Source organism: Lutra lutra, chromosome 13, assembly GCF_902655055.1.
Source record: "Lutra lutra chromosome 13, mLutLut1.2, whole genome shotgun sequence".
Classification (NCBI taxonomy): Eukaryota; Metazoa; Chordata; class Mammalia; order Carnivora; family Mustelidae; genus Lutra; species Lutra lutra.
Window position 1 is genome coordinate 85,477,891 of NC_062290.1, and position 14,758 is coordinate 85,492,648.

The 14,758-nt window shown below is 37.9% G+C and overlaps 1 protein-coding gene across 2 annotated transcripts in view; it reads right to left on the bottom strand.

Annotated features, from left to right (window-relative positions):
* Window positions 1-14,758, bottom strand: part of NR6A1 (nuclear receptor subfamily 6 group A member 1) — a 231,390-nt gene that overhangs the window by 176,938 nt on the left and 39,694 nt on the right. For both annotated transcript variants that reach the window (XM_047698701.1, XM_047698699.1), the window contains exon 2: window positions 14,214-14,255. In XM_047698701.1, the coding sequence (XP_047554657.1) occupies window positions 14,214-14,255 (42 nt within the window). The remainder of the gene's footprint in view (window positions 1-14,213; window positions 14,256-14,758) is intronic.

The window sequence follows — 14,758 nt, forward strand, 5'->3', positions numbered from 1 at the left end:
AAGAAGAAGCCACACACAGCAGGGCAAATACTATGGTTCTGCTTATATAAAATAATGAGAAGAGTCAAATTCACAAAAGACAGAAAGTAGAATGGTGGTTGTCAGAGGCTAGGGGAAATGAGCAACTATTCTTAATGGGTACAGAGTTTCAGTGTTAATGAGAGTTCTGTGGATAGACGGTGGTGATGGCTACACACTAATATGGACATACCTAATGGCACTAAACTGTACATTAAAAAAATTTTTAAGATGGTAAATGTTATGTGTATTTTATCACAACTTTTAAATACAAAAGAATAAGAATCTAAAAAAAATCTTATGGCTAACAACATATTTAATAGTGAAATACTAAACACCCTCCCCCTAAGTTCAAAAACAATAATGTCATTCTCACCACTTTTATCTACTATTAGACTAGAAATCTTAGCCAATGCAATAAGGTAATAAAAATAAACAAAACTCATAAACATCAAAAAGGAAGAAGTAGACTTGTTTTTATTCAAAGATATACACACAAAAGTCCCAAGGAATTTATTTTTAAAAGTTACTAGAACTAGGAAACAAACTTAACAATGTTAAGTGATACAAATTTGATACACAAAAATCAATTGCTTTTCTATACTAGCAACAATGGGAAAACAACATTTTAAAATAATACCATTTACTATAGCATTAAAAAAAGTATTTTGGATAAGTTTAAAGAAAGATATACTAGATCTCAACACTAATCTTTCAAATACTTGATGAGACAAAAACAAGTAAGTTCTAAATATGTGAAAAGATACATAAATTCATAGAAGAAAGACTCAGTTCTAAAATGACAACTCTCTCCAAACTGATAGGATCAATTCAATCCAATCAAAATCTTGGGAGGCTTCTTTGTTTAAAAAAAAAAAAAATTGACAAACTGATTCTAAAATCTACAGGGAAATGAAAAACAAAACACAACACCCTGGAATAGCCAAAATAATCTGAACAACTTTAAAGGAAAAATGGAGTTGGAACACTAACACTGCCTGATTTCGAGACTGATTATAAAGCTATGGTATTCAAGACACTGCAGTACTGGTAAAAAGATAAATAGATGAATGGAAGAGAATACAATCTATAAATAGACTCATACATATAAATATCAAATTATTTTTCAGCAAGTGCATCAAAAATTCAATGAGGAAAATCTTTACAACAAATGGCACTAAAACAAATGAATATTCATAAAGAAAGACTTGGATTTCTATCTCCAACCATATGAAAATTTTAATTTGAGATGGGTTAAAGACATAAATGTAAAAACTAAAAAAAGTTTCTAGTAGAAAACACAGAACACCACCTTTGCAACCTCAGGTTACACCAAGATTTCTTAAAACATAGAAAGCATTAACCATAAAAGAAAAAAATGAATAAATTAGACTTCCTAGAAATGTAAAATGTCTGCTAATCAAAAAAACATATACATAAAGTAGAACAGAAAGCCACAGATTGGGAGAAAATATTCAAACCACATATTTGATGAAGAACTTGTATCCTAATTACAAAAAAACAAAAAACCACAACTCAATAATAGGACAGAGAACATGATTTTAATAGTCAAAAGACTTTGAAAAGACACTTTTTTTTTTTTTTTTTTTTAAAGATTTGAGAGAGGGAGAGAGAGCATATAAGCAGGAGGAGGGGCAGAGGGAGAGAGAGAAGCAGACTCCCTGCCAATCCCAGGACTCAGAGACCATGACCTAGGCCAAAGGCAGATGCTTAACCAACTAAACCATCCAGGCAGGCCTGAATAGACACATCTAAAAGGTGATATACGAATGGCCAATAAGAGCATGAAAAAGGTGATCTACATAATTAGTCATTAGGGAAAAGCAAATTAACAGGGCACCGGGTGGCTCAGTCAGTTAACCATCTAACTCTTGGGTTTGACTCAGGTCATGATCTCATGGATCATGGGATCAAGCCCACATCAGGCTCTGCACTCAGCAAGGAGTCGACTTGGAAGATTCTCTCCCTATGCCCCTCCTAAACTCGTGCTTTCTCTCTCAAATAAATAAATCTTAAAAAAAAAAAAAAAAATCCGGGGCGCCTGGGTGGCTCAGTGGGTTAAAGCCTCTGCCTTTGGCTCAGGTCATGATCTCGGGGTCCTGGGATCGAGCCCCTCATCGGGCTCTCTGCTCTGTGAGGAGCCTGCTTCCCTCTCTCTCTGCCTGCCTCTCTGCCTACTTGTGATCTCTCTCTGTCAAATAAATAAATAAAATCTTAAAAAAAAAAATCCATTACATGCCCACTAAAATGACTAAAATTTAAAAGTTAACAACCCCAAATGTTTGTAAAGATGTGGAAAAACTAGAACTCCTGCACTACTGGAACTGTACAATATATTAACAATTTGGGAAACTGGCAATTTCATAAAGCTTAACATACATCTACGATATGACCTAACAATTCCTAGATATGTCTAATAGAAATAAAAACGTACAGCCAAAAAAAATCTTGTACAAGAGTTTTCACCGCTGTTTTATTTATAACAGCCAAAAACGACAAACAGCCCAGGTTATCAACAGGTGTTATAGAGAAACTGTGATATAGTCAATAGACTACGACTTAGCAATAAAAAAATAAACTACTGGGGCGCCTGGGTGGCTCAGTGGGTTAAAGCCTCTGCTTTCAGCTCGGGTCATGATCCCAGGGTCCTGGGATCGAGCCCCACATCGGGCTCTCTGCTCAGCAGGGAGCCTGTTTTCCTCCTCTCTCTCTGCCTGCCTCTCTGCCTACTTGTGATCTGTCTGTCAAATAAATAAATAAAATCTTTAAAAAATAAAAAATAAAAAAAATAAACTACTAAAACCTGGACCAACATGGGTAAATCTCAAACGTTATGATGTAAAACACCAGAGACAAAAGAGCACCTGTTGTATGATTACATTTATATGACATTTTAAAACAGGCAAAACCAATCATGACAGAGATCAGAGGTTAATGTTTCCTGGGGTAGAACAGTACAACTGACTAAGAAAAAAACATAAGGCAATTTTCTGAAGGGATGACAATGTTCTGCATCTTGACAGAACATGGGTTACAAGGTTGCATGCATTTGTAAAAAGTGCTTGAACCTTATACTGTGCATTTCACTATACGTAAATCATACCACTATTTTAAAAAGATAAAAAATACAGTGTTTCTGTAATCATACAAGCTTCAGCTCTGCCAGTTACCAGCTGTGTGGCCTTGGCCAAGTGTTAAACTGTCAGTTTCTTCATCTGTAAAATGGAGGGAACAAGAGTTGAAAACATCATAAGAATTGCGAGAATAAAAGAGATAATGTTTTAAAACCATTAGCATACAGTAAATGCTCACTGAATAATCCAAAAAGTTAGAAACCCTCTGTCACGTATTTCAGCAAAGAAACATACAGGACTGGCTAGAGCAGCTAGATGCTGAAGAATTCACATACATATTACCTCACTTATTTTTTTAAAACAACCCATAACAGGGATTATTACTGTTGTATGGATAAAGGAACTGGTCACTCAGCAAAGAAGTGGCAAAAGCCAAGATGCAAACTCTCACTCATGTTTTTTCCACTGCCCCATGTTATCTTCCATTAAGGTCATTTCTAGCAGTGTAACCCTGCAACTGCCCGGATAACACAATCAAATGAGAAGCAATTAAGGATCCCTTTATTCTCGATAGTATGGTATATCAAACCTGATTCTGAAAAGCAGGCCAATTTTAAGAGCTTGATTGTGACTTGAGGGAAAGCTGCAAGTAGAAGCCTGCAAACACTGCTCTAGGCTTTTATCCTGTTCTCAGGCTTCAAGATGATTCCTGCTACATGAGGATACTGATACCGTTAGAGCGATTTCAAGATAAGAGAATTCTGAATGTAAAAATCTGTGATCTAAGGTGGGAAACTAGAATGTGAGTAGCTTAATTTGTAGAACAGCCTTAAAATCTGGTAACTGAAATGAGAGCTAGAGATTTTTTTTTTTTAGTATCTCTCTTTTGGGGCACACCTGGGTGGTTTCGTGGGTTAAGCCTCTGCCTTCGGCTCAGGTCATGATCTCAGGGTCCTGGGATTAAGCCCCCCCACTGGGCTCTCTGCTCAGCAGGGAGCCTGCTTCCCCCCCTCTCTCTCTGCGTGCCTCTCTGCCTACTTGGGATCTCTCTCTGCCAAATAAAAAAATAAAATCTTTTTAAAAAAATTAATATATCTATCTCTTTGAGGTGCCTGGGTGGCACAGTCAGTTAAGCATTCAACTCTTGGTTTCGGGTCAGGTCCTGATCTCAGGATCATTAGATCCAGCCCTGCCCTGGGCTCCATGCTCAGCTCAGAATCTGCTTGACTTTTTCCCTCTCCCTCTGCTCCTCTCCCATATGCTCACTTGCTCTCAACCTAAATAAATAAATCCTTAAGAAAATAACACAGAATAAAGTAAAATAAAATACAAATCTTTCAAGTGGCTTGGTGGCTCAGCGGATTAAGCATTCAACTCCTGATTTCAGCTCAGGTTATGAGTTCAGGGTCGTGAGAGCAAGCCCCATGTCGGGCTCCACATTGGGTTATGGAGCCTGCTTAAGATTCTCTCTCCCTCTCCCTCTGTCCCACCTCTCCCCACACATGCATTCTCTCTCTCTCTCTCTCTCTCTCTCTCTCAAAAAATAAAAGACGTACTTTACTCCTAATACAAGAGCTTTGTTAAAAATTAATGAAAGTTGCCCTGTGATCCCATTTGGCTAAAGATACTATACTGTTAACAGTTCAGTGTATCCTTCTTCCAGACTAAAATCTGCCTTCTCCTTAGCAATTCCATAGTAGTCCTCCATTGCATGGATAACCACAATCTATTATAATTGCTGAAAGGAATATATTTTGACTATATATTTTGCATACCTGTCATTTCTTATAGAATAAAGACTGAGATGTGAATTGCTACATCTGTAGTTTTTAATTTTTAAATTTTAAACCACTAAATCTGAAAAAAAAATAAACCTGCACATTTTCAGCTTTGACAGGTATTATACTCATAATAATTCCCATTTTTCCACACCTTCATCTGCACTGATAATTTTCATTCTCTAGCATAGAAGCTATAGACTCAAATGCCTACAGAATACATAGGAGACATAACTGGATGAAGGAGGCCATCTGGGTCTGTGACAAACCTTAGAGTGCATGCTCACATCAAGAGGGCAGCCACTACTCTATTCCAGTCAACAGATGTCATGTTAACAGATGGCCATGTCATGGCCTTATTAAGAAGGCCAAAACTCCAAATTTTTATGAAAATCTTACAGGTTTTTTGTTTTAAAGTCTTATTTATTTATTTATTTGACAGAGAGAGAGAGAGAGAGTGCGCTCACAAGTAGGCAGAGAGGCAGGCAGAGAGAGAGGGGGAAACAGGCTCCCCACTGAGCAGAGAATCTGATGTGAGGCTTTTTCCCAGGACCCTGATATCATGACTTCAGCCAAAGGCAGAGGCTTAAGACACTGAGCCACCCAGGCACCCCGAAAATCTTACAGGTTTTTAATGTTGACAACTAAAATGTTTTATTTAAATACTCAAACAAAATACATCCATAGGCCAGACTACATTTAGCACATGGAATTTTACATTGAGAGGAAAAAGATGTAACATTGAATTTTCACTTTTTAAAAAGATTATTATTTATTTACTTATTTATTTATTTAACAGAAAGAGAGAACACGCACACAAGCAGGGGGAGCAGCAGGCAGAGGGAGAGGGAAAAGCAGGCTCCCCACTGAGCAGGGAGCCTGACTCAGGGCTGGGATCCTGGGATCATGACCTGAGCTGAAGGCAGACACTTAACTGCCTGAGCCACCCAGGCACTCCATGTATTTTCACTTTGAATCTTATTATTCATGCAGTTTGTTTTGCTATGCTTACAAACAGAGGATGTTTTTATTTAATTTTGGTTTATAGTGAGTGTTAGCACCCTTCAGAAGAAGATGTTTATCTTTTTTTTTTCCCCAGATTCACATCTACAACAAATATTAGACAAAAAAAAAAAAAAAAAAAGATATGTACCTTCAGGTTTTGAGGCTAAAAAGTGTGGTCTTAGTTAATTAAAGTGTGGCCAGAAAGGGTATATGAAGACTCTTGGGACTGAGTTGCTATACTCTCCCCAGCATACTTAGAGCACAAGATTTTTAGAGAAAATAATTTCTAAAACTACATATAACTTTTTTTTTTTAAACTATGTATAACTCTTGAAGATGGCTTCAATAATCTGGTGTTTCCCTCTACTACCTGACACATTTGCTTAACAGCAAATTTTCTGATGAGATATTAAAAAAGGAGAAGAATTCTCATACATCTCCTTTATTATCATACTTGGAATTTAAACCACTCTCAGCTTTTTTAAATGAAATAAAGCACAGGTTTGCAGAAATCTTTCCCTCTTCAGTAAATGTTACTGCAAACACTGCCTCTATAGAAAGAACACTGCAGCAACCTATCTAGCTTTGGTTTGCCCTCATTCCTTCTTAGTCATCCATTACAAATCTCCAGACCCAGATGTCCCAGCATTCCCTGCACCTACCAGAGATAATGGCAGAGATCCATGACCATCCAAGGGCCCAACAACAGCCTTTGAATGCAACTATCTTTTCATCAATTGTAAACAAGTCCTAAACTCTTGGCTCCACAGGGAGTCCCTACCAAGTCGGTATAAACTCTGTAACAGGGGCAGAGGTCAAGGGGATGAGAGCTCAGAGCCTAAGCTCTGAATCTCATCCCATCTCTACTCTGTTCAAAAGAATCCTTATCAGAAGAGAACGCCCCAGCAAAAGGCCACATTCAGGAGACCTGATCTAGCAGATTCAGCTTAAGTTTTGGAAGTAAGCTTTTGGAACAGTTATGGATGTGAAATACCTAATGTACCCAGAAAGATGGCCCCAGGAACAGTGTTCTGAAGGGAAGGGAACATAAAGGGAGAAACAAGGGAGATTTGTGAATCTATATTCATTTGTTTCAGGAAAGAATGGGTCTGAAAAGTAGTGGAATAACCCTGAACCTGAGCCACAGAAGAAATCTCTTTTGGAACTTATTCCACAGAGTGAATTATTCTGTTTGTGTCCAAAATCATTCTAATATATGCAAAAGAGCCCAAAAAACACTTAGAAAATAGTATATTCTTCTGTATGCAAAACAAAACAAAACAAAACAAAAAAAACCATTATGTATGTTGTAAATCATACTGCTTTAGGCTCTTCGGTTAGCATTTAAGACTTGTCACGGTCAAGAGAACCAGAGACAGGACAGAAGAGGAGTTAAATGATATAAGTCAATCAGAGAAAGACAATTAGATTATTTCACTCATGTGGAATTTAAACAAAACAGAGGAGCATAGGGGAAGGGAGAGAAAAATAAAACAAGATGAAATCAGAGAGAGAGAGACAACCCATTTAACCATAGGAAACAAACTGAGGGTTGCTGGAGAAGAGAGGGTGGGGGAATGGGGTAACTGGGTGACGGACATTAAGGAGAGCATTTGATGTAATGAGCACTAGGTGTTATATGTGACCAATGAATGAATCACTAAACTCTACCTCTGAAACTAATGATACACTGTTAATTAACTGATTTTTTTAAAAATTTGACACAGTCGGGGCGCCTGGGTGGCTCAGCGGGTTAAAGCCTCTGCCTTCGGCTCAGGTCATGATCCCAGGGTCCTGGGATGGAGCCCCACGTTGGGCTCTCTGCTCAGCAGGGAGCCTGCTTCCCTTCCTCTCTCTGCCTGCCTCTCTGCCTACCTGTGATCTCTGTTTGTCAAATAATAAATAAATAAAATCTTTAAAAAAAAAAATTTGACACACAGAGAGAGAGAGATCACAAGTAGGCAGAGAGGCAGGTAGAGAGAGAGGAGGAAGCAGGCTCCCCACCAAGCAGAGAGCCCGATACAGACTCTCTGAAGTCATGACCTGAGCCAAAGGCAGAGGCTCAACCCACTGAGCCACCCAGGAGTCCCTAATTAACTGAATTTCAATAATATAAATTTTTTAAAAACAGCTCTCAAGGGGTGCCTGGGTGGCTCAATGGGTGAAGCATCTGCCTTCCACTCCGGTCACTATCTCTGGGTCCTGGGATGGAGTTCCCTATCAGGCTCCCTGCTGAGCAGGAAGCCTGCTTCTCCCTCTTCCACTCCCCCTGCTGGTGTTCCCTCTCTGTCTCCCTCTGTCAAATAAATAAATGAAATCTTAACACACACACACACACACACACATACACACACAAAACAGCTCTCAAATCTCAGATACTCCTCCACTATATACTTTGGAATGAGTCTTTTAACCTCTCCAGGCCTCAACATTCTCATCAGTAAGATCAGGATAGCATCTTTTTTTTTTAACACGTTTTATGATTGCTTACATGTGAAACATTTAGTGTGTAATAAGTATTAGCTATAATCATTATTGTTATTGTTATTATTATACAGTAGAAGTAGAAGGCCCTTATCAAGTTTCATATCTGTTTTCCTGACTAAACGAGGGCATGAACTGTGTCACAGCTTGGCCCAACTTGGCACACACATCAAAGAGAAAAAGAGAAGTGGTGAGAGAAGAAAAGAACAATGGACTAGGTATTACAAAGTCAAACTTAAAATTAAGATAATTTTATAGGATATAATCCTCATTCCTACTGTATATATGCAAAATGCCTGGAACATAAAGAATACCCAGTAAATGTTAATTTTCTTTCCTTCCTTGATCTCTAACACCCAGCCTTAAATTCACTCTCTGCAGACCACACTTGGGCTTATATGAAGTGTCTTCTGAGATCAAAAATGGTGACAAACAGTTTGACAACTAGGAATGAACCCAATAAGTCACGTTACAGAATATCAGAATTTTGGACAGAACCTAGAAGACTCTAACTGAGAAGTACATTCTTCTTTTGTAGTCTAAAGAATCCACAAAAAGTCTTGAGGGGCACCTGGGTGGCTCTCCCCCTGCTAGTTTATGTGTGCATGCTCTCTGTCAAATAAATAAGATCTAAAACAAAACAACACACACATACACAATAAAGATTTTATTTATTCATTTAACAGAGAGAGAGAGGACAAGCGGGGGGTTGGGGGGGAGGAGGAGTAGAGGGAGAGGGAGAAACGGACCCCCGGCTGAGCAGGGAGCCTGATGTGGGGCTCCATCTGGGGATGCAGGGATCATGACCTGAGCCAAAGGCAGATCCTTAACTGACTGAGCCACCCAGGTGCTCCCCTCATGTTTCTTTTTATTTTATTTTTTTTAAAGATTTTATTTATTTATTTGACAGACAGAGATCACAAGCAGTCAGACAGGCAGGCAGAGAGAGAGGCGGAAGCAGGCTCCCTGATGAGCAGAGAGCCCGATGCGGGGCTCGATCCCAGGACCCTGAGATCATGACCCGTGCCGAAAGCAGTAGCTTAACCCACTGAGCCACCCAGGTGCCCCTCGTGTTTCTTTTTAAATGCCCATTTATCTACATCTAGATCCTTGATCAGTAGTGGGAAATATATACATATACATATATATATATATATACACACCTTTTTAAAGTCTGAGTCAGCAAGAATCCCAAGTTTGCAGTGTTTTTAAAACACTAATGGTTGGGTTTTTAATTGTATAAATTTTTTCCCCAACATAAGCATGGTAGTGATCAAAGAGTACATAATATGAGTATGTGTTTTAAATAAGGAGAGGGTTAACTTCTTTAGTTTCCTATTAGGTTAAATAAATGGGCTGGCAGATGGTCACTTGGGAGGTTACCTACTGCTGGCTGCGGGGGAAGGGGACCAGAACAGCCTAACAGTCAACCAGATGGTAAAGAACAGTCTTGGCCAAAGTACTCAGCAATATATGAGATCTGCTCTTCTGAGGGAATATTCACTTGAAGCAGTAACTTATACCTGCTAACATCTGGAATGATTATCTTTGTATAATTAAGAAACACAGGCTAGTTTATTTGAATAAAGTGCAGTTACAACAGTCCATTAATACAGAAAGACCAAGAATTTCAACATTATGTTACATAGACTAGAATAGCATACACTTAACAGTGTTTATCATTTGGCAAGCATGGTTTTAAATGTAAATATAAATATATGTGTGTGTATATTACTTCATTTAATCCTCACAACAGCCCTGTAAAGTATAAATAAATTTTTATTGTCCCCATTTTACAGATGAAAACAGAGGCCCAGAGAGGTTAAATAACTTAGCCAACATTATAAACCTAGTAAATACTAAAGCCAAACAGAACCCAAACAATCTTGAGCCAGAGGCCATGCTCTTAATTAAGAAGAGTTTTGGTTTATATGCTAACGGTTCATTTGAAATGCAGACAAAAAAACTTATACAAAAAAAAACATATTACTGTGGTATTACAGAATGTAGAAAAACCTGGAAACCTAAATGCCCAACAACGGAAGAATGGTTAAATAAATATGGTGGTAAAGTTGTTCCCTTACAAACAATTATCCTTCCATTCATTAAAAATATTTATGAAAAATGTTTCATGACTTAGACCAATGCTCACAATGTAATGATGCGGGGGAGGGGAGAGACAGGATACAAAGTTGGACATATATTATGATTCCAAATTATGTAAAAAACAAACTCAGACATAAGGTGGAAGGACATAATCTCAAATAAGAAACAATGGTTATTTCTGGGTGGTGGGATCGGGGTGTTTATATTTTTCTCTTAGTGTTTTTCATATGAACGTGCATTATCCTACTACTATCAGTTTAAACAAAGGCAACTTTTTTTCTTTTAATCAAGCTACACCAAGATCTTCAAGCAGCTGGTAAAAATAGCTAAAAAGCTTCTAATCTAACTTCAAGTAGTTACTTTCCTTGGGATAATACCCTCTGAACATCAAACAACATAGCACATACAAAAAGAATGCTCACTTTCAACTTTGGAAACTGAATTAAAATATGAGCATTTTGCAATTTTGATCAATAATTATGTACAAGGAACGAAATGGATTTAACTATTTAGAAGGCAAAAACTAAGGAAGGACTTTGCTAAAACAGATAATAAGAAACAAAAGTTTGACTGAGGAGAAAGAACAGCTGTTGCTAATCCAACTATTTACCCTTTGACCCTCTATCTGGCCAATAACTGAACAGTATCAATTGTTTTCCTGTATTATGTGCTGTTTACAATCCCTGAGAGGTATGAAAGGAATTAATAATTTAGCCTAGAAAGCTGACAGCCTTTATTGGGGAGCCCCTTGTCTGTGGGACAGAAATCAGAGCAAGTAGCTGTCCTAAAGTCACAGGTCCCTTTACTGTTCCTGTTTTATAGCCTAATTGGCCCCCAAACATAAATCAATTATTTCTCCTGTTTTAACCAACAATGGCTTCTATTCTCTAACTTCCCTTGTATCAAGTCAGTCCTTGTTCTCTTGAGTTTTACAACTACATGGTAAACACGATGGTTGAGGAAAAAACTCGGGGAGCAAGGCGGACTGGGTTATTTGGAAACAGAAGCACAGAAAGGTTATGCTGTTTTGAACTTTTCTTGACCTTTGACTGCCCTTGTCCCTAGCTTATGCTAATGGGCAGGGTACAGAGATGCTTCTTGTAGAAATGAACTTAGCCTGAACCTGTGCGATAACATTGGACTCCAGGAAGCCCAGGAATCATAAGAAGGCAGCCAGAGTGTGAACAGCTGCCCATATTCTAAACATGGCTACCCATCTGCTCTATCACAGAAAAGGTTGGGGGAAAAGAGCCATCTGAATAGGACAAAGTCAGATATTTTTCCTCATCTATGTTCCAACACATCCTACCTGTTGTCCCAAACTTGCTATCTACAACCACTGCCAACCACAATGGGAAATCAGCAACAGTGGTATTTCCTGTTCCAAAATAAGCAAGCATGAGCAGGCTTTCCCTATCAAAAATTTGAGGGATAGAGGAGACAGTGGGGCCTCTAAATTCCAAAGAAGTATTGGAGAGAAATTCCTATTTTTCTCAATCTAATATGTGAAAGTCGTGAGACATTAACACAGAAAATGTTACTTCTTCCCAGTCAGAAGCCATGAAATCTGCAGTATCAACATTCATAACCAACTCAAGACAACACATAGTCCATATCAGTCTTGAGGTCTCCTATCACTTGTTATGACTGTGCATGCTTATTTGAACCCCAAGATGTATGAGACAGAGATGATAAATTTTTACTTCTGCCCATTTGTTACTGTAATAGTACTACAGTGATATTGTAAAAGAGAGAGGAATAAAACACTATTAACTTCACAAAGATAATATGTGATTACTGAGAATATTGCCTATATAAGCTAAGCACAGTTTTTAAAAGAAAAGTGATTTTTTTTTTTTTCGGTGACTCCTATTCTAACTCATATACAGAATTATGACTCATTATCTATTCATTCTTATGGAATGGACAGGTGTGTAAATCACCACATCTGGCTAGAGATTCAAACAGAAATGTTCATTGAGTTAGGATTGTTGGCCCAAAAGGAAGCATAATTCAATAATAATCTTAATGAGGGCCTTTCCTGGAAAATGGGCAGGAGCTATTTTCAATTGCTATTAAATGCAGAAAAGGTGAATAAGTTTGAGTAACATGTACTAAATTAGAGGCTCAAAAAATGCCTTTTCAAGTAATTCCAGAGAAGTAAATACTTTCCAATAAAATTAATACATGAAGATAGGCCCCAGACTTACCTGTTTGTGTACTGCTACTAGAACTAAGCCTGGAGCAACAAGAGCATGCTATGTTTAACAGAGTTCTCAATTATCTGGCTCATTTTTTGTGTAGTTCTGTCTGAAAGATTTCAGAGCATCTCAATGTCCTTCCTAATGTTAAAAAATCCAAGAAATGGGGCACCTGGGTGGCTCAGTGGGTTAAGCCACTGCCTTCGGCTCAGGTCATGATCCCAGGTCCTGGGTTCGAGCCCCACATCGGGCTTTCTGCTCAGCAGGGAGCCTGCTTCCTCCTCTCTCTCTGCCTGCCTCTCTGCTTACTTGTGATTTCTCTCTGTCAAATAAATAAATAAAATCTTTAAAAAAAAAAAAAAAATCCAAGAAAGGACCATGACTCAAGAATTTACCTTTTTCCTCCTCCTAAATGAAGGCAATTCATAAGAGAAGGACAATGAGAAAATATTATGTTCACTCAGAGACACTGGCAGCCTATACTACCTATAAAGCTGACTCTGAACTTCACAATTTCTAGAAAGACAATTCTATTTTCCTGCTGCTTGATAAGCACTGTAGGACATATTTTGTCTTGAAATTACTAAGTATTAGTTGAACAGACATGAATTTTAATATTGTTAAGGCATGTGGGGAAAATATATGAAAAGGTCCACACCCTCAGAGAGCCGATATTAGCTAGGATGGTGAGAAGGTAAAATTTACCGCTTACATCAACAGCAGATTGGTGAAAATTAGCCAGTCTCATGACCCTAAAAAGTACTATAACTAGAAAAAATAACTCTAGATCATCTCATGAATTCTCAAATCTGAATTATCATTCAACCTTTTGGCATTAAAGCAAAACAAGGTCTTTATACATTGGATATTCCCATGCCCTATTTCTAATAGCTATAACCATATCTCAGAATGATGTACGCCACATTTTGAGAGCAACTGGAAACATGAGTGGTTATCTACGATCAAGACAGACACCTGAAAAGCATCATTAAATTAGACCTCAAAACAGTCACCCTCGTAACCATAAGCTCAACCTTAATGTAAATAAAGGTGCTTTAGAAATTAAACTGTGGTACAAAGGTTATTGAGTATAAACACCTAAACCAAGCATAATCCCTCTTTAAAAAAAAAAAACCCTCCTCTCCAACCCCTGTTATTTCAGAAGATAAAAATTACGTCAAAGTCAGTTAATACTTTAGAGAAGTGGTTATGAATATATGGTTGTATGTGTGCATAAATGAAAACACAATTTTTCTTGTTGCTTTCAACAAAAAGGAGATTAATATTAAATAGAAATTTCTTGCAAACCAATTTTCTACTAAATTACTACATTTCTGACCAATGAATAATATGAGAAGAAAAGGAAACGTAACAAGATACAATGTCCTCCCCATAATTATAAACCAAAGTAAAGTAAGATCTGAGTCAGTATGGCCACTAATGACACTCTCAAGTTATATATTAAAAAGGACACACACACACATCTTGTTCTTACTCACGAACACTGGGGAACATTCAGAACTTACTAGTGCCTGGGTCAAGCTCTGGCAATTCATCCTGACAAAAACCTAAAGAGAAAACAATAGGGGAAAAAAGATTATAATTCATGAATTACTCTAAGGTAACTCAAAAATTCAGACGAGAAGTCAAATTTGGATTTGAATCCTATCTCTATTACATTTATCTACTATATATCCCTCTCTGAGCCTCCATTTCCTCATCATTGTATTAAAAAATGGAAAGAGTAACCGCACTTACCACAGGTAGTGATGAGGCCTGATTAAGCATGCCAATATTAGTTGGAATAAAAATTCACAGAAAGATTACAATCATTAAGTATCTGACATGCTCTATGTAACATTAACAATTATTTTCCAAAAGAAAGCAAAATATACAAAATATGAACTTATGAAAAATAGCAAACAGGGTAATTTACTTAAATTTTTCACAAATTGGGACTCCTGGGTGGCTCAGTTGGTTAAGCAGCTGCCTTCGGCTCAGGTCATGATCCCAGCGTCCTGGGATCGAGTCCCACATCGGGCTCCTTGCTTGGCGGGGAGCCTGCTTCTCC